The sequence below is a fragment of the Sorex araneus genome, chromosome 3, assembly GCF_027595985.1.
Source record: "Sorex araneus isolate mSorAra2 chromosome 3, mSorAra2.pri, whole genome shotgun sequence".
Classification (NCBI taxonomy): Eukaryota; Metazoa; Chordata; class Mammalia; order Eulipotyphla; family Soricidae; genus Sorex; species Sorex araneus.
In genome coordinates this window covers 9,242,822-9,267,217 of record NC_073304.1, presented here as the reverse complement: position 1 = coordinate 9,267,217, position 24,396 = coordinate 9,242,822, and the positions used below count along the sequence as shown (strand labels likewise).

General features: G+C 56.7%; 1 protein-coding gene across 5 annotated transcripts in view; it reads right to left on the bottom strand.

Annotated features, from left to right (window-relative positions):
* Positions 1-2,670: 2,670 nt before the first annotated feature.
* LGMN (legumain) overlaps positions 2,671-24,396 on the bottom strand; it is a 37,970-nt gene continuing 16,244 nt past the window's right edge. For all 5 annotated transcript variants that reach the window (XM_055133720.1, XM_055133722.1, XM_055133718.1 and 2 more), the window contains exons 3-14: positions 19,295-19,392; positions 15,124-15,205; positions 13,256-13,341; positions 12,115-12,190; positions 11,103-11,165; positions 10,621-10,687; positions 8,784-8,902; positions 8,605-8,694; positions 6,963-7,163; positions 5,432-5,602; positions 3,301-3,368; positions 2,671-3,152 (exon numbers count right to left, since the gene is read on the bottom strand). In XM_055133720.1, the coding sequence (XP_054989695.1) occupies positions 3,107-3,152; positions 3,301-3,368; positions 5,432-5,602; positions 6,963-7,163; positions 8,605-8,694; positions 8,784-8,902; positions 10,621-10,687; positions 11,103-11,165; positions 12,115-12,190; positions 13,256-13,341; positions 15,124-15,205; positions 19,295-19,392 (1,167 nt within the window). In that variant the 3' untranslated portion in view covers positions 2,671-3,106. The remainder of the gene's footprint in view (positions 3,153-3,300; positions 3,369-5,431; positions 5,603-6,962; positions 7,164-8,604; positions 8,695-8,783; positions 8,903-10,620; positions 10,688-11,102; positions 11,166-12,114; positions 12,191-13,255; positions 13,342-15,123; positions 15,206-19,294; positions 19,393-24,396) is intronic.

The following is a 24,396-nucleotide window of genomic DNA, read 5'->3' as shown; positions in this document are numbered from 1 at the left end:
CCTTCTCGCGTCCCCCAGATCCAGAAGACCCTCCCCCTGCCCCGTCTCTCTGGAACTTATTTGGTTTTGGGGCCACCCCCGGCAATGCTCAGGGGTTACTCCTGGCTCCATGTTCGGGCTCACTGCAGGATGCCAGGGATCAACCCTGTGTGGGCCGCACGCAAGGCGAGAGTGCTCCCTGCACGGTCACTGTCCCCGGGGCCTTGCTCCTCCTCCCATCCTGTCATCTGCTCCCAGAGCCATTCTGGATCATTCCCAGAGTGAGTCCATCCCCCTCTGGCCCTGCTGCCCGGCACACAGATTCCTTCCCCAGGGTCATTGTCTGGTCAACTCCGATTCACCCTTGAGCACCCATCTCCTCCAGGAAGCCTTCCCGACTGCACAGTCCTCTATGTTCCCAACGCCCCCACCCTACATGCGCCCAGTTTTGTCTAAGAGGTGCCACTGAGTTAATTTTGTGTGGTGGCTTCTGCTGCCTCCCCCAGATTTGTTCCCCTCCTCATTTGTGTTTCCAGCATTGAACATAGTTGTTTGTTGAATGACTGCTAAACTTTACGACACTCCCATCAGTGCTCGTAAAGAGCCAAGATCAGAGAGGCAAAGTTGTGGGGGGCGATGGTGTGGTATGCTGGGCAAGACTGGTAGGACTTGGCACAATAAGCTCCTGGACATTGGGAGCTGTGGCCAGTAGCCAGCTCTGGTCAGCAGTCAGCTCTGGTCAGTACTCAACTCTGGTCAGCAGCCAGCTGTGGTCAACAGTTGACTGCGGTCAGCAGCCAGTTATGGTCAGTAGTCAGCTGTGGTCAGCAGCCATCTATGGTCAGTAGACAGCTATGGTCAGTAGTCAACTCCGGTCCATAGTCAGTAGTTAGCTGTGGTCAGCGGTCAGCTGTGGCCTCTGGCCTGGGGCAGTGACCCACCCAGGGACAGGCACATCCCCGAAGCCAGCGCTGCCTTGCCCTTCCTCCGTTTGCCCCACATGCTGGCCACACGCCCCCTGGACATGAGTGGGCGGGGGCTGGCAGGGCACCCGCTGGCCCCAGGGTGGCCCAAGGATATGCTGAAGTCCCAGCCTAGCTTCTAAGAGGGGGCAGCCCCCAACAGTGGCAGAGCAGGGGGTGCACCAGTGTGGGGGAAACACCACTCAGGGGAGGCTGTCACATGACCGACGTCCTGCACCCGTCCCTCTTCCCCTGATCCAAGGGACAGTCCAGCAGTCTTATTTTTATTTCTTGTATAATACTCAGGGGTTACTCCTGGCTCTGCACTCAGGAATTACTCCTGGTGGTGCTTAGATGGACCCTATGGGATGCCAGGGATTGGCGGCGTGCAAGGCAAGCACACTACCCACTGTACTATCTCTCCGGCCCCTGGGCGGTCCTTTAAAGGCGGATCTCCAAGCACAGAGACGGGTTCGGGTAGAACTTCAGCCTATGACCTTAGGGGGCGAAGGTCAACCCCGTATCGGGTAACAACCAAAGCCAGCAACGGCAGGGTAAGGGGGACCTTCTCCCCTTCTCTAGGGTCTTCTGGGGGCCGGGGGCGTGGTCAGGGCGACGGCCTCACCGGGGAAGGCGAATCCCCCACAAGGACAGACTCTGGGGCGAGGCAGGTACCCAGCTGGGGCCCCAGGCGCAGGGGCAGACCCCCGCTGAGAGTAGGCACCTGAGTAATTCCACTGGGGGTCAGTGCCAGGAGCAGGGTCACCGGAGACTCGCAGAGTCGAGTCTCAAAGTCGCAGTGCAGATCCCTGATTGGACTCCCGGGGTCGCTCCCCAGCAGAGGCCTGGGGACACGACTGCAAATGAACCCACCCACACCCCCACCCGCACCCACCAGGTTCTCAGCCCGCCTGCGTGCATGCATCGCCTTGAAGACCAGTGACAGATCTTGGGTGGTTCGGGCACCTTTGCCAGGCAGCTGGGTGGAGGCCTGAGTGAGGTCGGCCTCCAGGGAGACCCGGCCCCGAGGCTCAGGCCTTCCCGTGGCCCTGGGCAGCGCGATCAGGGGCAGGACACAGCTTCTCTGGTTGCCCTGTGCAGTCTGTGTGCCCGAGGCGGGGGGCAGTGCCAAGTCCGGGCACGGATGAGGCCTCTCGCCCCGGCCGAGCTGTGCGCGTGTCCAGGGATGGGGCCAGGACGAGTGACGTCATCTCAGCTGCCACCCCCTCCCTCTTTGGCCACAGGCAGGCGGGGCTGGGAGAGGCCCTGGGGCAGAGGGACCAGGCCCTGCCGTCTGGAGGGCCACGGGGCAGGGGTGGAGCAGGAAGGTGCCGGGCTGGGGTAGCTCTCCTGCGTCCCCAGCTGTCGCTCTGCGGGAATGTGGCTTCTGGGCAAGGCTCCGAGGGCAGCCGGGGTGCTTGGAGAAAGCACCCCTCAACTGTACCTCAGGCTGCTCCTGCCCCCCCCCACCCGCTCCAGCACCCCGGGGTTTGGGGGGGCTGACGCCAGGGAAGTTTTGTTGTTTGGGGGCCCCTAGGGGACCCTGTGGTGCCAGGAACACTCCCAGCCGCCGAGCTGTCTCCTCCCCCGAGCGGCAGAGTCAGACTCACCTGGAGGGACCCGAGTCTCCCTGGGTGCGGTTGAGGCTGGGGCTGGGAGCTGGGAGCCTCCCACTCCCCCCGTTCCCCCCCCACACACACAGGGGCAGGGCCACAACCCCCCAGCCAGGTTCAGTAGTGCAACTTTATTCAACGTGTCCATTCGTGTGGAGTAAGATAGAAAACTATCAGCCGGGAATCATTCTGAACCACATTCCCCACCGGCTCGCGGCCCTCTCGAGGAAGTCACTCTGAAGGCTCCGGAGGCGGCAGGTGGAGCCTCTCAAGTCGCTGGCTCCCCCACACCCCAGTACTTCCATCTCCTGGAACCAACGTGAGGGGCGGGGGAGGGCAATACCCCTAGAGAGCAAACACCCATCGTCGCTCCGAGAAGGTGCTCTGGGCCTGTGGCTGTCCGGCGGTTGCGGGCCTGGAGGAAGGGGCCCTAGTCCCTGGCAGGCGGGCCAGGCCGGGCTCGGCTGCCCTCACGCCCCTCCAGCCTCGGGGGGTCTGGGGAAGCTGCCTTCCAGGCCCAGCCGGCGTCTGGAAGCTTCTGGAAGGAGCTGCTCAGTAGTGGTAGCCAAGGCACACCTCCTCCATGGTCAGCTTGATTCTGCGAGGCCGGAGAGACGGTCCAGGCTCAGAGGGAGAGGGAGGGGCCCACCCAGGCCGTACCCACCCCGCAGGGCCCAGGCCATGCCCCCCGCCCCCCCGGCACGGGGAGCAGAGCATCTCCTGGGCCCGCCCGCACCCGTGCTCACCTGTCGACCGGGTAAGGCTCAGCACACAGGTTGACCAGCACGTACAGGTGTCTCAGCGCCGCCTCGTACTGGAAGGCCAGGAGGCAGATGCTCACTACGCCCGCCCCAGCCGCCTCCCACGGGTACGGGGTGGGGATGCTTGGGCCCCGCATCCCCTCTCCCCACCTTCTGGCCACCATCGGGTGAGACAGATGAACCATCCCCGTGTAAAAGCCGCCGGTGGGGTGGGCGAGCTCCCAGGGCGTCTCCGGGTCTGGGAACCGGACCCCAAGACCCGGCTGACCTCGGGCACGGCCCTGGCCAGTGCATGCTGGGACGAGGGGCCCCGCAGGGAGGGGACGCCCCACTGGGACTGTGAGGGCTCCTGACCCCGGAAGACCCTTCCAGGGGCACGAGACCCCCTAGGAGAGGGGACAGAGACTGGTGGCCAGTCAGCAGACGGCGGCACCAGGCTGCAGGATTAAGTCTTTTTTTTTCTACTTTCCGGAAATAGTGGGATTTTTGGGGGGGAGGTTGTTTTTTATGTCTCATCCGGTCATGCTCAGGGGTTACTCCTGGCCCAGTGCTCAGAGATCACTCCTGGCGGTGCTTGGAGGGCTATATGGAATTCTGGGGATTGAACCCGGGTTGGCCACAGGCAAGGCACGTGCCCTCCCCGCTGTGCTGTCACCCCGGCTCCCCAAGTGAGTTCTTTTGAACGTTGGACAGACAACCTAGGAGGTAGGAAATGTGCACGTGGCCCCTGACCGAATGCTCCCGACAGCCCCGAGGGCTGCTTGGTGGCAGTGGCAGTGACTGAGGGTCACTGAGCTCCCAGGGATCTTGCCGAAGAGAGAACACAGGGGTGTCTGCAGGGGATCATAGGGGCGCTGGGGATCGAACCTCAGCCGCATGCAAGGCCCATGCCCTGCCCGCTCTGCCCTGGCCCCACGCCGGTGGGTGTTATTTTCCCTGGGGGCCACACCAGGAGGCACTGGTGGGGGTTTGAGAGAAGCCAGGTCGGTGGAGAGAGTCCGGGTCCCACACACGCGAGGCATGGCGGGTGATTCATCACTCCGGAAGGGGCGGGTGCGACAGGACGGCGGGAAGGGCACTCGCCTTGCATGCGGCTGACCTGGGTTGATCCCGGTGCCCCAGACGTTTCCCTGAGCACCTCAGGAGTGGCTCCTGAGCGCAGAGCCAGGAGGAGACCCTGAGCACCATGGAGTGTGGCCCAAAAGCCAAAAAAATCATTTAAAAAACAAGAAATCATCCACCAAATGAGGAGCAGTGTCTCTGAGAGCCTCCGGTGTGGAGCCGCTCCCAAGGGCCCAAGGGCCCCTTTCTCGGGAGTTCCCACGCGCGGCCACCGACACCATCAGAACCTTCTGCCGCTCCAGGCACACCCCTGCTGCTCCCCAGGTCAGTGGCTCCCGGGGCCCCGCATGCTGGACAGGGGACTGGAGGGGCCTCGTGTGGGCGAGGGGGAGCTTCGCCCCTCATCTCCGAGACCCCGAGCCTCGGGGCCCTGCCCTGCTGGGCTCGGAGCAGCCTGGCGGGCCCTGCAAGGGCACCCCATAGGGTGGGCTCCCCTGCCAAGGACCCAAACACCACGGAGAGCTGTCCCGGTGCTCCCAGCCCCGACACTGGGCCAGAGATCTGACTCCAGCAAGGGAGGCCGCAGGTGGCCGGGAGGGTGCGGTCATCTCTGCTCCTTGCTGGAGGCCCAAAGGGCTGGGGCACGGGCTTCGCGAGTGGGAGCCCCGTCCCATCCCCAGCAGCCCCACGTGGTTCCTGGGGGCAGAGAGGCAGGACAGCGGGCAGGGCAGGGCCTTGCAGGTTCGGTTCCCTGGTCCCCCTGAACGGCTGCAGGGATGATCTCTGGAGCACAGAGCCAGGAGTGAGACCAGAGAAACACAGAGCATGACCCCCTCACCCTCACCCCCAAAAGAGAGTCTGGGGCGAGGCTGGATGGGGGTGGGTCGGGACCACCTTCGTTTCACTGCTCACACCTGGGCCTCTGCACTCCGCCCGCCCACCGTGGCCTGGCCAGGAAGGAGCCCGGTGCCAGGCCGTGTCCGTCATTCCCGGCATCACACTGCTTTGCGCGGGGCACAAGTTTGGGGAAGATGGGGCAGGTCCCCGGGCTCACCTTGGGGATGTGCCAGTTGAAGCAGTGCTTGCGGAAGTGGCCCACGGCCGCCTGGTAGCAGGCGTGGGCGCTGAGCTCGGCCCTGGACGTCAGGAGCCGCTGGGCCGTGGCCTCCGAATCGGCCAGGGAGGCCACGATCTTCTGCACCGACTTCTCGATGACCTGCTGTGCCTGCGAGGAAAGCATCCTTCTGGAATGTGCTGGACTCCTCCCGGCTCCCCTGCAGCCCTGGGGGGGCCTGGGGCTCCAGGATAAACTGCCCAGCCCCCACCCCGCGCCCGGGCAGAAGGTCAAGACGGCAAGTGTGGCTGGAGCGTGCACGGGCTCAGGTGTTCGCCCTGCCTGTGGCTGGTTCTCCAACATGGTCCCTTTGGCGCCACCAGGAGTGACCCCCTGAACCCAGAACCCAGAGCCTGGCAACCGCCAGCGGGGCCCAAACCCCCTCCTCCAGAAGGTCATTTTCTTAGCGAAACCCTACAAAGTCCTGACTTCACTGACATCTCCCAGTGAGGTAACATCTGTGAAAACCCCCACTGCCCGTTCCTAAGGTAGGACGTGGCCACAGAAGCCTCGGATTATGGGGACTCTCTTTTCTGCCATCAATGACAAAAGCGCGTAAAGATGACTATAACTCGGAGGATTCCCGTAGTCCCACGGCACCAGCAAGAAACGTGGCGAAACTAACATGCCACATACATGTCAGGACTCTTAGATGGTCTTAAAGAGGCCGCATAGATAGGTCTCCTCTCTTCTAGAAAAATCCAAATGCCCCCCGGCACTTTGGTCTCTGAGCTGCGGTGGGGGCCGGGAGAGCACCAGCTGACTCGGTCCCAGGGCAGTCCCCCGCTGTCCCACATGCAGCTCTGCAGCTCTGCAGCCCTGCTGGCTCTGGGCTCAGCTGTGAGGCCCAGCCGCCCCGGCCCGGGGAATAGTGGAGGCTTAGAACATTGGCCTTGCGAGCATCTCGCCACGAGCTCAAACCCCTGGGGTCCGGGATTGGCCGAGATCTCAGGTCTGATAAGAATCCCTGAGTGTAGCCCCCAGGTCTTCTGAGTGCTGCGTGGACCAAGCCCAGACCCCCAAAAGAGGACAAGGGCGCTGCTCCTCTCCTTCACCATCCCGGGCGGCAGCCAGGTAGTTCGACTCTGTCCTGGTTCTCTGGACATTGGTAGAAGGCAAAGACCGGGCACGGGCATGCGCACGCTGCAGAGACCCGGCACGGGCACGTGCACGCCGCAGAGACCCGGCACGGGCACGCGCACGCCGCAGAGACCCGGTACGGGCACGCACACGCTGCAGAGGCCGTGTACGGGCACGCGCACGCTGCAGGGACCTGGCACGGGCACGCGCACGCTGCAGGGACCTGGCACGCGCACGCTGCAGAGACCCGGCACGGGCACGCGCACGCTGCAGAGTCCAGGTATGGGCACGTGCACACGTGCACGCACTCACTGCAGAGATTGGGGTGTGCATGCAGGCACGCACACACACACGTACACACACGCACACACAGAGCTCCCCCACCGCTCACCTCCAGGTGCTCGTGGAGCTCCTGCACCAGCCGCCGCGACTCGGGCAGGTCGTTGGTGAGCATCAGCTTCCGTTTCAGGATGCTGACGGGCACATCGCGGCTGGGCGTGAGGTCCAGACGTGTGACAGGGGGCAGGGAGATGGGGGCACTGGCTCTGTGCTTCATGCCCTGGAACTGCATCAGCTTCATGGTGGAGATGGACTGTGGAGGGGAGAGGGCGGGTCGCCACGGGCAGAGGGAGCCTTCGGGGGCTGCACCCCGCCTCACAGCCCTCCCCGCGGCCAGAGCACACCCAAGCGGCCAGGAACAGGACACGTGCAGGCCCTTAGCCAGCAGCGGAAACGCTCCAGGGAGGCAGACTCCTGGAAAGCGCCTGGGGCCCTTGAAGGATGCATTTTTCCTTCCCGCAGGGCATGCCCGGAGGCAGACCAGCCTCGCAGACACCCGGTTCCAGCAGGAGGCAAACCCAGGGTACCCCCATCGCTGCCCCGTGACCAAGGTCAGCAGGTGCCAGTGTGAAGAACTAGATGGATTGGCGCCGAGGCTGGGGATGGGCAGAATTTATGCCCCAGGACCTCACCCCGAGTAGGACTCACTGCAGGCCGGCCCCCCGGGAGAGAAACCCGCTCTCACTCCGGGCAGGCAGCAAGTGTCAGCTCGACTCTTGGGCCAGGAAACAAGTGCTCGAGCACGCAGAAAAGATCCGTCTACACCTCACCAAGGCCTTTAACGGCTCAAAACTGCCAAGAGCAGGAAAATCCAGGGGGCAAGAGAGCTGCCTGGCCCTCTCTCCCTCTGACGCCCCCCACCCCCGCCACGCGGCAGGGCAGGGTTGCCCGGGTCTGCCTGTCTGACCCACTTTCTACTCCCCACTAACCCCCACCACGAGTACGACCAGGGGCGGGGTGGCCCAAGGGGCTGGTGTGCGAGCTCTGTTTCCCCAGTGCCACCGGGTGTGGCCCCAAGAAAATAAAATAAAAGCCTGGCCAGTGCCAGGGGCCTCAGCAACAGCAGTCTGGGGGGCGAGGTTCTGTCTTGGGCGGCCGGCTGGCAGCCCTGCACCAGCCTCTGCAAGGACAGGGGGAGCCCAGCGGGAGCCCGGCAGGAGCCCTGCAGGCCAGAGCCATCGGACAGGCAGGAGCGCGCGTGAACCATCCCGGGCTCCGTCTCCAGCACCCCGCAGGGGCCCCTGAGCACTGCCAGGAGTGATTCCGGAGCAGAGAGGCAGGAGTCGGCCCTGAACACCATGGGGGTGGGCCCCAAGCCAAACACAGTAGAGGAGCCTTCCAGAGGCTCCACGTCGGGGACGAATGTGGAGAGGAAACGCCTCTCACTGACTGCCCGGGGGGCCCAAAGCGCAGTGTCCGTGGGGCAATGCCACGGTGCCCGCGGGCAGACGCCCACGAAGGCATCTCCTTCCTGCGGGCCAGTTACAGCCAAGTCACGGTTCCACACACAGTTCCCTTCAGGCTGCTGGTTCCTTCTACACGAGGGTCTTGGCCACCAAGGAAACGGTTCAGAGAAGGACAGAGGCTGTCCGGGCTGGCCCAGGCGGGCGTGTCTGCACCTGGCGAGGTCGGACTCGAGGGGTCCCGGGAGGTGGCGTGCTCCCGCCTGCCCCCTGTCCGGAGGCCCTGCTCACCTTGTTCCCATACTGCATGACGTGGCTGGTGTTGGTGTGCGCTTTCACCAGCTGGTACTGCCTGTGCAGGGTCTCCCTCGTCAGGTCCTCCTGCAAACAGTAAGGCCCTGCAGGTCCCGCACTGCCAAGGCTGGGCGGCCCCGCCTCCCCCCGCAGCTCGGGCGGCTGTGCTCACTCACCACGTCCGAGTCCTCCATCCAGTTGACGCTGTACCAGTCTCCCAGGTATGTGGACCGCTTCTCGTCGTAGTAGCAGGCGAAGGACGACTCCTTGGGGTTGGCGGCCGTAGTCGCGTAAACTGCCCAGTTCAGGAAGCCCCGTGAGTCTCCGAAGCGGAGATGGCCTTTCCCTGCCACCTGCCCTCACACACACACCACACACACCCTCTCATGAACACACACATTCATAAACACACTCATTCGCACACATACATACACATCCATATGCTCATTTGCACATACATACACACATGCACACACATTCGCACACATACATGCACACGCAACACTCTCTCATGCGCATACTCATACACTCTCATGCACACATTCACACATAGTCATACACTCATGCACTTTCACACTCATGAACACACAAACACTCATCCACACACTCATGCACATACACATTCACTTTCATACACACTCACACTCTCATACATTAATGTACACACATTCGCATATACTCAGGCACACACAAATACTAATGCATACACACATTCACACCCATACACACACACTTTTTTAAAATTTTATTGAATCACCGTGAGATAGTTACAAGCTTTCATGTTTGGGTTACAATCTCACAATGATCAAACACCCATCCCTCCACCAGTGCACATTCCCCGCCACCGATATCCCGGGTATACCCCCCCCCTTTCCCACCCTCCCCCTGCCTCCATGGCAGACAATATTCCCCGTACTCTCTCTCTACTTTGGGGCATTATGGCTTACAACACAGACACTGAGACACACACACACTCTCTCATGCCATACATTCACACTCATGCACACACATTTACATACACTCAGCACACACAGTTCACACTCATACACACTCATGCACACTCACACTCATGCATACACACCTTAACACACATACACCACTCTCGTGTACACACATTCACATACACTCAGACACTCTCATGCACATACACACACACACACACACACACACACACACACTTAAACATCACACAGGGTGGCAACACATCTTTGCATGCTGAGCCTGTGGCTGGACGCTTGGAACCACAAGGTCCCCTGAGCACCGCTGGGAACAGCTCCTGAGCACAGACCCAGGAGTCATCTCTGAGCACTGCTGGGAAGAGAAGCCCACTGATAATACACTCTGGGGAGATCAGGAGGCCGGTATACAGCAAAGGTGCAGGGGATCGAAACTGGGGCTCCTGCGTGCCACGCATGCACTTAAGACACTCTGCAGCAACAGCTAAGCGTATGTGCAGGAAGACTGCAAGCTACTGTGGAATGAGGGTGAAAATCTAGAAGTGCTCCAGAAATGTGGAAGAATTTGGCTGGCAGAGAAGTGAGGGGTTATTTCAGGTCTCATGGTGGGTTGGGCCACACTCGGCAGTGATCAGGGCTTACTCCCGACTCTGTGCTCAGAAATCACTCCTGGGGGTGCTTGGGGACTGTATGTGGTAGCAGGGATTGAGCCAGGGTCAGCCACCTGCCAGGCAAGTCCCTTACCCCAGGCACTGTGTCCCTGGCCCCAGTGGGGCCTTGGGTTGACGAGAGCTGCGGTTCACTGCCTATAACCTGGGGCCCACAGGGCGCTGGACACGGGTTACACTTAACCCATAACCGCCGGCCGGATAGGCAGCGCCCTGGCCGCCTTCAGGTGGGGAGGACTGAGGGTCAAAGATGGGCTCGCCCACCTGAGAGCAGGGGGCGCCCCCAGCAGCCACCAGGAGGACCCCGCTGAGTCCCAAGACTGTGATCTGGACCCATCGGCAGACCCAGGAGGGACCCCTGGCTCCCCAGACCCCACCCCCTGACCTACCATTGATGTTGTCGGGCAGGTGCTTCATCATGGAGCCAGACTCGCAGGCCTCGATGTAGAAGACCATCTGCGGGCGGAGACAGACGCGGCTCACTGGCCCAGGGCCCGCTCCCCGCAGCTCAGCCCCGAGGCCCGCACTTCCACTTCCCAGACGGGGAACCCATGGAAGCTCCGCCACACACACTGGACGCCCTGAATCTACCCTGACCACTGAGTCCCGGGGCGGCCGGCCAGCCTGGGCACAGGAAGGAGGCCCCGACGTGCGTCCCCGGAAACCCAGGAAGGTGAGGGCTCAGCCTCACGCCAGACTCTGGACCCTGGGCTCGGAGCTTTAACAAGAGCTTCTCTCCTACCGCAAAGGGTTAACCCTGGACAACCAGCGTGGTGCAAAGGGGTCAGAAAACACAGCACCCAATGTTCTAAGGGGACTCGACTGCCTTCTGCAGACCCCTCCCACTGGCCACTCGCGGCGCTGACCTTACCTTTTGGTACATTTTGTGGTCGTACATGTACTGGATGGTCTCGTTCAGGTCCTTGACGTGGAGCTGAATGGGAAGAGCAGCAATGCTGAGACTCACGCCCCGTGTAGGCAGGAGGCCTGGGTCCATCCTCAGCACCAGCTGAGGGCCTCCAGGCAGAGCTGCAGACAGCCCCTTCTCCTCCCAAAACACCTCCTCTAGAGAACCACCCGCTGAGATGCTCACTGCAGCCCTGGGATGTGGTTCTTATCTGCCAATCGGTACGAAGGCCGTGGCTGATGTTAACTACCCCAAATGTTACCTCAGCTATCTTAGCCTCATAGTTAAAACAAGAAAGCAGAAGCATTTCTTCATCCCCACTTTGTCCAGAGCAGGGAATGTTCCAGAACTTTTTGCTGGCACGGGGCAGCCCAGTCTTGAGAGTGTTTTGAATGCTGTGTCACGAAGAGAAACTTGCGATAACTTGTGTAGGTGACCCTTGGGCGAGGTTTTATTTCTTTTTGTTGTTTTGGGCCACACACACCTGGGAGTGCTCAGGGATCACCCCAGGTGGGTGTCAGGGTCCTGAACCAGGCCTGGCCACATGGAAAGCACCCGCAGTGTCCCCTGTGTTATCTCTTCGGCAAGATTCCTGGGAGCTCAGTGACCCTCGGTCACTGCCACTGCCACCAAGCAGCCCGCGGGGCTGTCGGGAGCATTCTGTCAGGGGCCACGTGCACATTTCCCACCTCCTAGGTTGTCTGTCCAACGTTCAAAAGAACTCACTTGGGGAGCCGGGGTGACAGCACAGCGGGGAGGGCACGTGCCTTGCCTGTGGCCAACCCGGGTTCAATCCCCGGAATTCCATATGGTCCCCCAAGCACCGCCAGGAGTGATCTCTGAGCACTGGGCCAGGTAAGCCCCGAGCATTGCTGGGTGTGGCTCCCAAACCACACACACACACACACACACACACACACACACACACACACACACACACACACACACACACACACACACACACACGAGACCTCACCTCGTCATTAGGAAAGACCAGCAACCCCGTGGATCCGTGATCGGTAAAGTAGACAAACACGTGGTCCCTGGGCCCACTGAGGAGAGAGCAGAGCCGGAGAACAGTCACCGCGGTTTCCTGCTTCCAGTCCGATTCCCACTGCTCTGAGCCCTTCATTCAAAGCCAAGAGGGGGGCCAGGGGGAGGCGCAAATGGCTGGAGCGTGTTCTCGGCATGCCGAGGCCCCGAGTTCGATCCCCTGCAGTGTGGGGAACAGCCCTGGCAGCCCCCAACCCCACTGGGTCCCAAGCCGAGTCACATCACGCATCGCCAGGAGTGGCCCTCGCGTCCCCAAGCGCGGTTGAAAGGCTCCCCTCAAATTGCAAACGAAACCAGAGATCTTAAAAATTATTTTAAGGGGCCAGAGCAATAGCACAGTGGGTAGGGCGGTTGCCTTGCACGTGGCTGACACGGGTTTGATCCCAGCATCCTATATGGTCCCCTGAGCACTGTCGGGAGCAATTCCTGAGCACAGAGCCAGAGGTAACCCCTGAGCATTGCCAGGTGTGACCCCAAAACAAAACAAAACAAAAAATTATCTTAAAAAAACACGAGGCAGAGGGGCTAGAGAGACAGTCCAGGGGTTAAGGCATGTGCCTTCCGTGCAGCCGACACCAATTTGATCCCCAACACTGCACGTGGTCCTCCGAGCACTGCAAGGAGTGACCCCTGAGCACAGGGCCTGGAGTAAGCCCCTAGCACCACCAGCTATAGCCCAAAATAAACAGATTGATCTGTAAATAATAGAAAAAGACCAATTCTTAAGCAGATCAAAATAAATAGATCAGTCAGAGAGATAGCACGGGGGTAGGGCATTCGCCTTGCACGCGGCCAACCTGGGTTCACCCCCCGGCATCGCATAGGGTCCCTTGAGCACCGCCAGGAGTAATTCCTGAGTGCAGATCCAGGAGTAACCCCTGAGCATCACCAGGTGCGACTCAAAAACCAAAAAATAAATAAATAAATATATTGATCGATAATGTCTTTAATAAATGCATCGAAATAAATCGATGGGTAATAAATGGATCAACTGCTGCATGCGGGCCCAGTGTGTGTGCCGGGTGCCCACATCCTCCAGGACCCGGCGGCCACACGGACATTACCTCCTCAGGACCTTCCCTGAGCCTTTGCCCCTCACTGCTTCCGCGTCACCTCTCAGCACGGCGAGGAAGTTCTGCGGGGTGACGTCCTACAGAGAGAGAAGGGCCCGACTCAGGACTCAGGAGCTGTTTCTCCGCCCGGGCTCTGGCCGCATCTGCTGCAGACCCCGGCCACCAGCAGCTGCCACCGTGACCCCGGGGACGCTCACTAAGCAAACCAGTCGGGACGAGAAGGAACACAGCCAGGCTGGCATCACGGCGACTCAGGGTGGACGCGCCTCCTCCCGGCAGCCTGCGGCCCTTCCCGAGTGTCCCCGGGGCCACAAGGCTGGAGGGAGGGGCAGGTCCCCTCACCCAGCTCAGGCCCAGCTCAGGGACCGCTCAGCCCTCACCCTCAGCAGCTGCCCACCAGCGAGAATGAAAACAAACAAGAAAAAGGGGGGCTGGAGCGATAGCACAGCGGGTAGGGCATTTGCCTTGCATGTGGCTGACCGGGGTTCGATTCCCAGCATCCCATATGGTCCCCTGAGCACCGCCAGGAGTAATTCCTGAGTGTAGAACCAGGAGTAACCCCTGTGCATCGCCGGGTGTGACCCAAAAAGCAAAAAAAAAAAAAAAAAAACCAAGAAAAAGGGCTGGCCTGGAGGTACAGTGGGGTGGGGCGAGAGCCTTGCATGTAGCTGTCCCAGGTTCGATCCCGGGCATCACATATGGAACTGCAAGCCCTCAGGAGTGATCCCTGAGCACAGAGCCAGGAGGAACCCCTGAGCACTGCTAGGTGTGGCTCAAAAGCAAAGAAACAACAACAATAATAATAATAATCAGTGGCCAGAGAGATAGTACAGTGGTCAGGGCACTTGCCTTGCATGTGGCCGACCCCAACTGGAGTCCCCAGCATCACATACGGTTCCCTGAGCACCGCCAGGGGTCCAGGAGCAGAGTACCTGAAGCCAAAAGGCTCCGCAAAACCCCCCACCACCGAGTCCGGACATTTCCCTGTTACTGCCTAGAAACAGTCTCATAAAATGGGGCGGGTGGGTGGGGCTGGCTCAGAGGTGGGGTGCAGCCTTCACAGGGGCTCTGAGACCCGGCCAGCCTGGGCAGAGCAGCTGTGGCAAACCCAGAGGGCATCCCCCGGATGGCGACTGCCGTCATTTCATGGGTGGGATGTAAAGAAAAAGTGACGGGAGGGGTTGGGGGGGGCGGGGCGGGATACAGCTGGTTGGGCGTTTGCCTTGCACGCAGCCGACCCAGGTTCCATTCCCAGCATCCCATATGGTCCCCCGAGCACCGTCAGGAGTAATTCCTGAGTGCAGAGCCAGGAGTAACCCCTGTGCATCGCCAGGTGTGACCCAAAAAGCGAAAAAAGGAAGAAAAAAAAAGAAAAAGTGAGGGGTGGGAGTGATACGGCGCTTCATTTGCAGATGCCCTCACCCACCCTCCCCCGTGAGGGCCCCCTGAGCCCCTCCAGGCTTGATCCCTGAGTCAGAGCAGGAGAAAGCTCTAAGCACCGCTGGGTGTGGCCCCAAAGACCAAAGATTTTAAAAAAAGAGGAAAAAAAAGGGGGAAGAAAGTCTGGTTTTAGGGGAGGAAACTTTTAGGGAGGCCGGGAGGCGCCCTGGGGAGACGACGCTGTGTCCGGGCACCCCCCCTTGCTCGCCCCCACAGGACTTTCAGAAATTGCTCAAGCACAAATCTGTCTGCCAACTCACGCGGCTGTGAGGCGGGACAGAGACAAAACAGAGGGGCTCAGCCCTGCAGGGAAAGCTGCCGGCCCGCCGATCCCCGCCTTGCCCGCGAGTCCTCGGGGCCTAGCCGGAGAGTCGGTACAGGCCCGACCCCGCACAGGGCCAACCCCGCCAGCCACTCACCTCGCCCGTGTAGTCCTTCGGGACCCCCTCGTACACGTCCGTGCCGTTGGGTCTGTTGATGATGATGCCAGGGGTGGGATTGCTGAAAAGCAGAGGACTGGATCTCAGGCCACGCCCCCGAAGCTCTGACACTCCCCCCCCTCCAGACCGTGTCCTGGTGTGTCTATGACTCACAAACAGGGAGCAGATGTGGCCGGAGTGATAGCACAGTGGGGAGGGTGTTTGCCTTGCACGGCATCCCATAGGGTCCCCCAAGCACCACCGGGAGTAATTCCTGAGTGCAGAGCCAGGAGTAACCCCTGAGCATCACCGGGTGTGATCCAAAAAGCAAAATTAATCATAGCACTGTAACACTGTTGCACTGTCATCCTGTTGCTCATCAATTTGCTCGAGCGGGCACCAGTAACGTCTCCCGTCTCCATTGTGAGACTTGTTGTTACTGTTTTTGGCATATCGAATACGCCACGGGTAGCTTGCCAGGCTCTGCTGTGCGGGCGGGATACTCTCGGTAGCTTGCCGGGCTCTCTGAGAGGGATGGAGGAATCGAACCCGGTTCGGCAACGTGCAAGGCAAACGCCCTACAAATAAAAAAGGGGGGAGCAGGGGAGGGCTCCAGCGTACCCGCAGGCACTCGGCCCTGAGCCTGATTCCTTGCACTTGTGCCCCCCGCCTCAGGCTGCTGCTGGGGTGACCCCACCACGGTCACCACATCTTATTGAATCCTGCAGTCTGAGCGGCCGAGCAGCCCCGGGCGTCAGCCCACCACCACCTGCATGCCCTTCGGAGGTTTAGCAGCTTGTGGGGAGCCTCCGTGGGGGCCTTGGGAAACACCCACACCCCAACATTCAAGCTCTTGGAGGAGCAAGAATATGAACTCTGAAATCTGAGGGAGGGCTGGAGACCAGAGAAACTCCTGGGGACAAGAGGCTCACCGACTGGTGACGGGAAAGCACACTGAAGGGTGAAGGCACGGGTGTTGGAACACTGTGTGACTGAATCCGATCAGGAGCAACTTTGGAACTGTGTATAACACTATGACCCACTTAAAAAAAAATAAATTAAGAAAATAAAAAACAGGGGCTGGAGTGATAGCACAGCGGGTAGGGCGTTTGCCTTGCATGCGGCCGACCCGGGTTCAAATCCCAGCATCCCATATGGTCCCCTGAGCACCGCCAGGAGTAATTCCTGAGTGCAGAGCCAGGAGTAACCCCTGTGCATCGCCAGGTGTGACCCAAAAACCAAAAAAAAAAAAAAAAAAAGAAAATAAAAAACAGGGGCTGGAGCGATAGCACAGCGGGTAGGGCGTTTGCCTTGCACGCTGCCGACCCGGGTTCGATCCCATATGGTCCCCTGAGCACAGAGCCAGGAGTAACCCCTGTACATCACCGGGTGTGACCCAAAAAATAAAAATAAAAATAAAATAAAATAAAAAACAAAAGTGGAAATTACCCAAGAATTGAGCCTAGGGCTTAGACTTAAAAACAAGAAGAAAGGAAACTGTGTAGTATAGGAAATGACACTGATCTTCCCCATCAATAAAGTTTTGAAGTTTAAACACTAATTAAAAAAGAAAAGAGAAAGAAAGATACTCATCAAGTGGGCTGGAGCCATAGGACAGTGGGGAAGGCAACTGCCTTGCCTGCAGCCAACCCCAACTCAATCCTCAGCATCACACAGGGTCCCCTGACTGATCCCAGAGCACAGAGCCAGGAGTAAGCCCTGAGCACCTCCAGGTGTGGTCCAAAAACCAAACACATACTCTCTGCTCAAAAGGTCCAGCAAGAAGCGAGAGGGAGAGACAGACAGAGACAGAGATAGAGAGACAGAGAGAGAGGGGAGAGAGAGAAGAGACAAAGACAGAGAGAGACAGAGGGGAGAGACAGAGAGAGAGGGGAGAGACAGAGAGAGAGAGAGAGAGAGAGAGAGAGAGAGAGAGAGAGAGAGAGAGAAGAAAAGTCCCTGCCATAGAGGCAGGCGGTGGGGGGTGGGGGTCAGGGGTGATGGGAGGGAACCTGGGGACACGGGTGCTGGGAAATGGAACTGGCGGAGAGATGGGTGTTGGAACTCTGTGGGACTGAAATCCAATCACGAACAGCTTTTTAAGGGCCTGTCACAGTGATTCAATTAAACAATTAAAAAAACAAAGCAAAACAAAGCTCTTGCTCTTTTAGCAACATAACTTTCCTATCACATATCTGGCCCATGCTCCATTTCCAGTTAATTTTTTGTGTACAGTAATTGAGGAGAAAACAGGTTTGCTCATTCTTGTGTGCTCTGGTGCTGTGTCACTGACTGCAAAGGTTTCCTTTTCACACTGAGTCACAGTGATGTCTTTGCAGTGAATCAAACGGATGAGTAATTTACTCAAGTGGTAAATTTTTCTATCTCTTCTATAATGCCATTTCCTCTGAATTTTAATTGACTTTGAAAACCAGAAAGCTTTTTCTCAACCCTTATTCAGTTTTGCTCAGCTTCAGTGAATTATCCAGATTTGACCAATGCCCACTTTGATATTGGGTTTCTGTTGGGGGAGGGGGGTGGAGATGGCAGACACTGAGTTTAAAAATAAATGAGGCTTATTTATTTTTAAAAACCACATGCTGGTACTGTGTCGTCAAGGGAGCGTGAAAAACGACAGCCCAAACTTGACAATAATATCAATGGGTGACCAAATATCATTCTGAAACTTTGCTTAACACATCTAACCAATTATTATTTCCTGGTAGATTATATGTTTCATTTATTTGTTATCAATTAGAGCTAAATAAAGTTTTATTATTAACATATTATTATTTCTAAGGAAATATAATTTTAGGGCTTATTTTTTTTTGTAGAGAACGTGATTCCAAAGTTTACAAGTTTATTTTGACCCAAAAAATTTTAACCTACACATACTGTAACTTGGTTAACATATTTCAGCATGTTTTCTGGGACTGCTCCTAATTACTCAATTTCTGTAATTTGAACCACATTTATAATCATGCAGCTTTCTTCGTTTAAGAGATAACTAGAGGAACTAAGCTATGGCCCGATGCCCCCCAGGAGGGAAAGGCTTTTCTCTCCCTGCCTTTCCTTTTGGCAGCAGCGTGGCAACCGCCATCTTTTAGAACCCACTAAACAGAGGTACGAGCTTGCAGTGATGTGACTTCTGGCAGAAATTTCTCTGGACTTAATTACTAAAATACCAGAAATCCAAAACCTCATATGCTCTTAATTCTCAGCAATGGAAAACAAATTCTCAAATGATGCCTTTTTGGCAGGTTTGATTGTTGGGGGAAGTTTTCAAATAATAATTGTGAGTTTTCTGTTGAAATATTGAATGTATTCAAAGTAAAGAGAGAGTAAAGTGAAAATCATCAGCCACACAGGCGGGGGTGGGGGGGGTGGAATGGGAGGTATACTGGGGTTCTTGGTGGTGGAACATGTGCACTGGTGAAGGGATGGGTGTTCGATCACTGTATGGTGGAGACTTAAACCTGAAAGCTTTGTAACTTTTCTCATGGGGAGTCAATTAAAATAAATAAATAAATAAATAAATAAAAAGAAAAAGAAAAAAAAAGAGGTAACTAGTACAAATTAAAAAAAGAGGTCCAGGGGCCAGAGCGATAGCACAGCAGGTAAGGCGTTTGCCTTGCACGCAGCCGACCCGGGTTCGATCCCTGGCATCCCATATGGTCCTCCAAGCACCGCCAGGAGTAATTCCTGAGTGCAAAGCCAGGAGTAACCCCTGAGCATCGCTGGGTGTGACCCAAAAAGCAAAAAAAAAAAAAAAAAAAGAGGTCCAGTAAGAGCAGAAGCCAAGGCATCAAACTTTGGGGAACTGCACCAGGAGCTGGGCCTGTCCTGACCCGGGGGAACAGCACCGGGAGCTGGGCCCTGTCCTGATGCGGGGCAACTGCACCAGGAGCTAGTTCCTGTGCTGACTCGGAGGAACTGCACCAGAGCTGGGCCTGTCCTGACGCGGGGCAACTACACCGGGAGCTGGTTCCTGTGCTGACTCGGAGGAACTGCACCAGGAGCTGGGCCTGTCCTGACGCTGGGGAACTGCACCGGGAGCTGGGCCCTGTCCTGACACAGGGGAACTGCACCAGGAGCTGGGCCCATCCTGACTCGGGGTTACTGCACCGACAGCTGGGCCCTGTCCTGACGCCCCCAGGCGCTGCATACTCACTCCTCGGAGTTGGCGATGTCATCATACATCATCACCACGATCTGCTCATCGGGGATCCCGTTTCGGTGGACGATCTGGTAGGCATGGCATGCATCCGCCTGGAGAGGGAGAGTTCAACACCGCTAGAACCTGGGGTCCCCATGGGCCACGTGCGCTTCCGCCCTGGGCTCCATCCCCAGCACACGCACTCGCACACGCACACACACACACACACACCAGTCAAAAGACTGTGGACAACATCAATCATTAACAAGTTTCGGAGACTGGAATACAGACTCAAGCATGCCGGGTTGGGTGGGGAAAGGGGCAACTCAGCTGCCAGAAGTGACAAGAAACATAAGCAAAGGGCCTGGAGCCTGCGGGTCGTGCTCCGGGGGAGAGAACAGTCTGCACCAAAACCAGAACTACTGATTAATAAATAATGGAGGGGCCGGAATGATAGCACAGCGGGGAGGGCGTTTTGCCTTGCACGGAGCCACAGCCGACCTGAGTTCGATTCCCAGCATCCCACATAGGCCCCCGAGCACTGCCAGGAGTAATTCCTGAGTGCAGAGCCAGGAGCAACCCCTGAGCATCGCTGGGTGTGACCCAAAAATAAATAAATAAATAAATAAATGTAAAAGAAATCCTGGAGACTGGGGCCTGAGCAACAGGGCAGCGGGAGGGCCAGTGCCTTGCACGGGGCCAACACGGCTTCATTCCCTGGCATCACATATGGTCCCCGAGCCTTCCAGGAGTGAGCCCCAAAGGTAGCCAGGCATGACCACCCCCCCAAAATAAGGAAAGAATGGGGACAGGGATGGGAGGGTAGGAAAGCTGGGCTGGAGTGGACCCCTTGGGTGCAGGTGGGCAGTACTTTGGACATCAACACTAGAAACAAACACTATTGCAACCCTATCCCTCAAACTATAATAAAAAATTATATTCAGTTCTTGGGGCTGGAGCGATAGCACAGCAGGTAGGGCATTTGATGCTGAGTTTGATTCCCAGCATCCCATAGGGTCCCCCGAGCACCACCAGGAGTAATTCCTGAGTGCATGAGCCAGAAGTAACCTATCAACATCGCCGGGTGTGATCCAAGAAGAAAAATATATATATATTCAGTTCTTTTTTTTAAAAAAAAGAGCTAGTTTGTATCATATAGTGGAACAAAGAAATATCACAAGAGAGAGAGAGAAAGATGTCCCATGAAATATTCTCTTTGTACCAGAGGTTTAAATTATTTTAAAACAGAGGCATTTATATTTTTTAACTTATTTTAAAAAAAAGCCCACAAATAACATTATCCATGCCCCGGCATGAACCAACACCTCTCTCCATCCTTCCCTCTCTCCGTCTCTGTCTCTGTCTCTCTCTCACACACACACACACACACATACACACACACACGCACTCACTCACTGACAGCACTAGGGGTCTCTGAGAGTCCTCAGAGGCTTGATTTTTCCTTCCCGCACTACAGAAAAATCCAGAAAGCACAGAACCCCTCAGCCTCATGAACAGCAGAACAAGAATGAGTTCGGGGTCACACGTTTGTCCTGACCCAAACCACGTGGGCAAGCAAAGTCTCTGCTCGGAGAACCAGTGGAAACCAGGCTCCCCACAGGCACGGAGACCTGGAGTTTCCCTTCAGTGAAAAGAGTGACAGCCACAGCAGCCGGGGCCACCAAAAAGCAAATCCTGCCTAAAAACAGACAAACAAAAAAGATGGCCAGCAATGATGAGGCGAGAAGGGAACAGTCCCAGGGAACTGTGTCTGGGCTGGAAGACGCGCTGCAGGGAACAGCGTGCTGGCTCTCCGCCTCGAGGGCAGAGTTCCTTCGGAGCCGGCGCGACACACTTGCCCTTCCGGACTGACGGCAAACACCGCGCTCCAACACCGAACTCAGCAATTTCCCCTTGGCTGCCTGCACAAATGGATTTTTTTTTTAACCATAATGGAATTTGCAGAGATAATGGATTCACTGATAAGGCTGAAAGAGGGGCCACGCCCAGGATCCCGCACACTAGCACGAGAACCGCTAACGAATGGATCGCCAGACAAATAGAAAAACGCACACAGTCAGTCTTCTACTAGGTATGGATGGAGCCTGCAGGCTTTGTGTATAATATCTCATTTAATTCCTACATGAGAACTAAACTCCGTGTGGGGCTGGAGCGATAGCACAGCGGGTAGGGCGTTTGCCTTGCACGCGGCCGACCAGGGTTGATTCCCAGCATCCCATATGGTCCCCTGAGCACCGCCAGGAGTAATTCCTGAGTGCAGAGCCAGGAGTAACCCCTGTGCATCGCCGGGTGTGACCCAAAAAGCAAAACAAAACAAAACAAAACAAAAAAAAAGAACTAAACTCCGTGAGAAAGGCTGAGGAGTTAACAGCCTTGAGAAGGGAGAAGAGGGACAGCTCCGGGCCAGAGGGGGAGGGCTTCCAACCCTGCTGTATGCAGGAACAACACGGGAACCCTTGGGAGCAGACGAGGCCCTGCAAGAGGCCGCGGAGAACAACCAAAACTGATCACCCTGAAAGAGTCACCAATATTTTCTTCCTTTTCTTTTGCATTATTGGGGACCCAACCCAGGGCCTCACACTTTAGCAACATACCCAAAATGATGTTTAAACCCCCATTTCTGGTTTTTTTTTTTTTTTTGGTATTTTGGGTCACACTCGGCGATGCACAGGGGTTACTCCTGGCTCTGCACTCAGGAATTACCCCTGGCGGAGCTCAGGGGACCATATGGGATGCTGGGATTCGAACCCGGGTCGGCCGCGTGCAAGGCAAACGCCCTACCCGCTGTGCTATCGCTCCAGCCCCTAAACCCCCATTTCTGTGGAATACTAATACTAAATCCCCACTTCTGAGGACACTAAAACATAGACTGTAAAGAATGAATGTTCCCCCTGCCAAAAAAAAAAAACCAGTTCCTCATCCCTGAAACCCGTGACCACTCCATGGCAGCGGGGAAGGAAGGAAGGGGGTGAACTTAAGCTTGGCAGTCAGCTGCCTTCACGCCAGAGAGCGAGAAACGAGATCGAAGTAAGCGCAGAGCACGCAAGCCGCAGACAAAAATCACGAGACTTCTGATTAAAACAGAAGAGGCGCGATTGCAGAAATGGACAGGGCGGCCCTAAAGTTTTACAGAATTGCAAAAAAGACCCAACAGTCACTTTTGCAAAAGAGGGGCACAGGCAGAGAGCTTTCAGTTCCTGATTCCAGAACTAGATTGGGCAGAAAGAGTCATTTTAGCAACGCTGTGACAATCTGGATACCACCCCCCACCCCCACGCATGGGGGTTAGCTCTAGCGGCCACCTCCACACGAAACCAGGTGAAGAGCTCGCTGAAAGAGGAGTGAGGGCGTAAACAGCAGAGGAGGAAACCTTCCGTCCATGTTGTTTGAGGGGGCTACGTGGGGCTGCGCTCAGGGCTTACTCCTGGCTCTGAGCTCTGGAATCATTCCCGAGTGAGTGCTCAGGGGACCACAGGGGGTGCCGGGATTGAACCTGGATCCGCTGACCTGCTGTACTATCTCCCTGGCCCGAAAAGAGAAAACTTTCAGGACCTTGAGTTACAACCGCAAAGAGGTAGCATTAAAAATACTTTAGTGTTTCAAGAAACACCATTAAAAAATAAAGAGGTGGGTGGGGAACGGAGCTGGGGGGGGGAGCTTTTTCTGGATTACCCCCTGGGTTCCACCTCAGGAACTAAGGGGTGGGAGAGGGGAGGTTTGAAAGAGAGGGGGATGGGACAGCTGGGAGAGCAAACGCAGAGACAGAGACAGAGAGACAGGATGAAGACAAGGAGTAGGAAAACTTATTTACATAGCCTATATTTAAATCTGTGTGAGACTATGAAAAGAACTGTTACATTCATGAAATAACCAGCCCGCCAAGAACAAGTAAGGAGGGCTGGAGAGACATCTCGATGGTCCAGAGCACACACTCTGCATGCAGTGGGGACAGCAAGGAGTGACCCCAACCCCCAGCACACAGCCAGGAGCAGCCCCTATGCCCTGCTGGGTGAGGCTGTAAAAGACCAAAAACTGAAAAGGGGCAGAGAGTTCTATTCCCAGCATCGCATGATCCCCGAGTCTTTGGTGTAGCCCGGGTCGCCCCCTGGCAATCCTGCATCTGCGCTGCCTTGCATCCCCACCTGAGTACCAAACCCTCAGGCTGCACTGGATGGATGGAAGGATGCGTGGATGGATGGTGAGTGGGTGGATGGGTGGATGGATGAATGGTGGATGGGTGGGTAGACAGATGAATGGATGGATGGATAGTGCGGGAATGGATGAATGATGGGTGGATGGACAGATGAATGGGTAGATGGTGGGTGGATAGATAGTGGATGGATGAATGGATGGATAAATCGTGGGTAGATGGATATGTGGGTGGATGGATGGATGGATGGATGGATGGATGGATGGATGGTGGATGGGTGGGTAGACAGATGAATGGATGGATGGATAGTGCAGGAATGGATGAATGATGGGTGAGTGGATAGATGGATGAATGGATGGGTGGATGAGTGGATGGATGGATAGATGGATGGATGAACGAATGGATGGATGGAAGGTAGATGCGTGGATGGACAGATGAATGGGTAGATGGTGGGTGGATAGACAGTGGATGGATGAATGGATGGATAAATCGTGGGTAGATGGATATGTGGATGGATGGATGGATGGATGGATGGATGGATGGATGGATGGGTGGATGGATGGATGGATGGACGGATGGATGGATGGATGGGTGGATGGGTGGATGGATGGACGGACAATGCGTGGGTGGATGGGTGGATAGCTGAGTGGGCAGGTAGATGAAGGGAGGATGGGGTGGGGGATGGGCAGAGAGACATGGATAGATGAGTTGAGTGGGCGAGTGGATGAGTCAATGTGTGGGCTGATGGATGGACGGATGGATGGACGGACGAATTGATAAATAGGTGGACAAAAACATAAATTTAAAGAACATCCTCTTTTCGGAGATACACACGTGCTGATCACACTAAACTATGCTCACGGTGCAGCCCTATTCTGAGGCCACTCACAGCTCATCCCGGGGTGTGTCTCCTTTCTGTCACTTCATACTCCTGCATGTGTGTCTG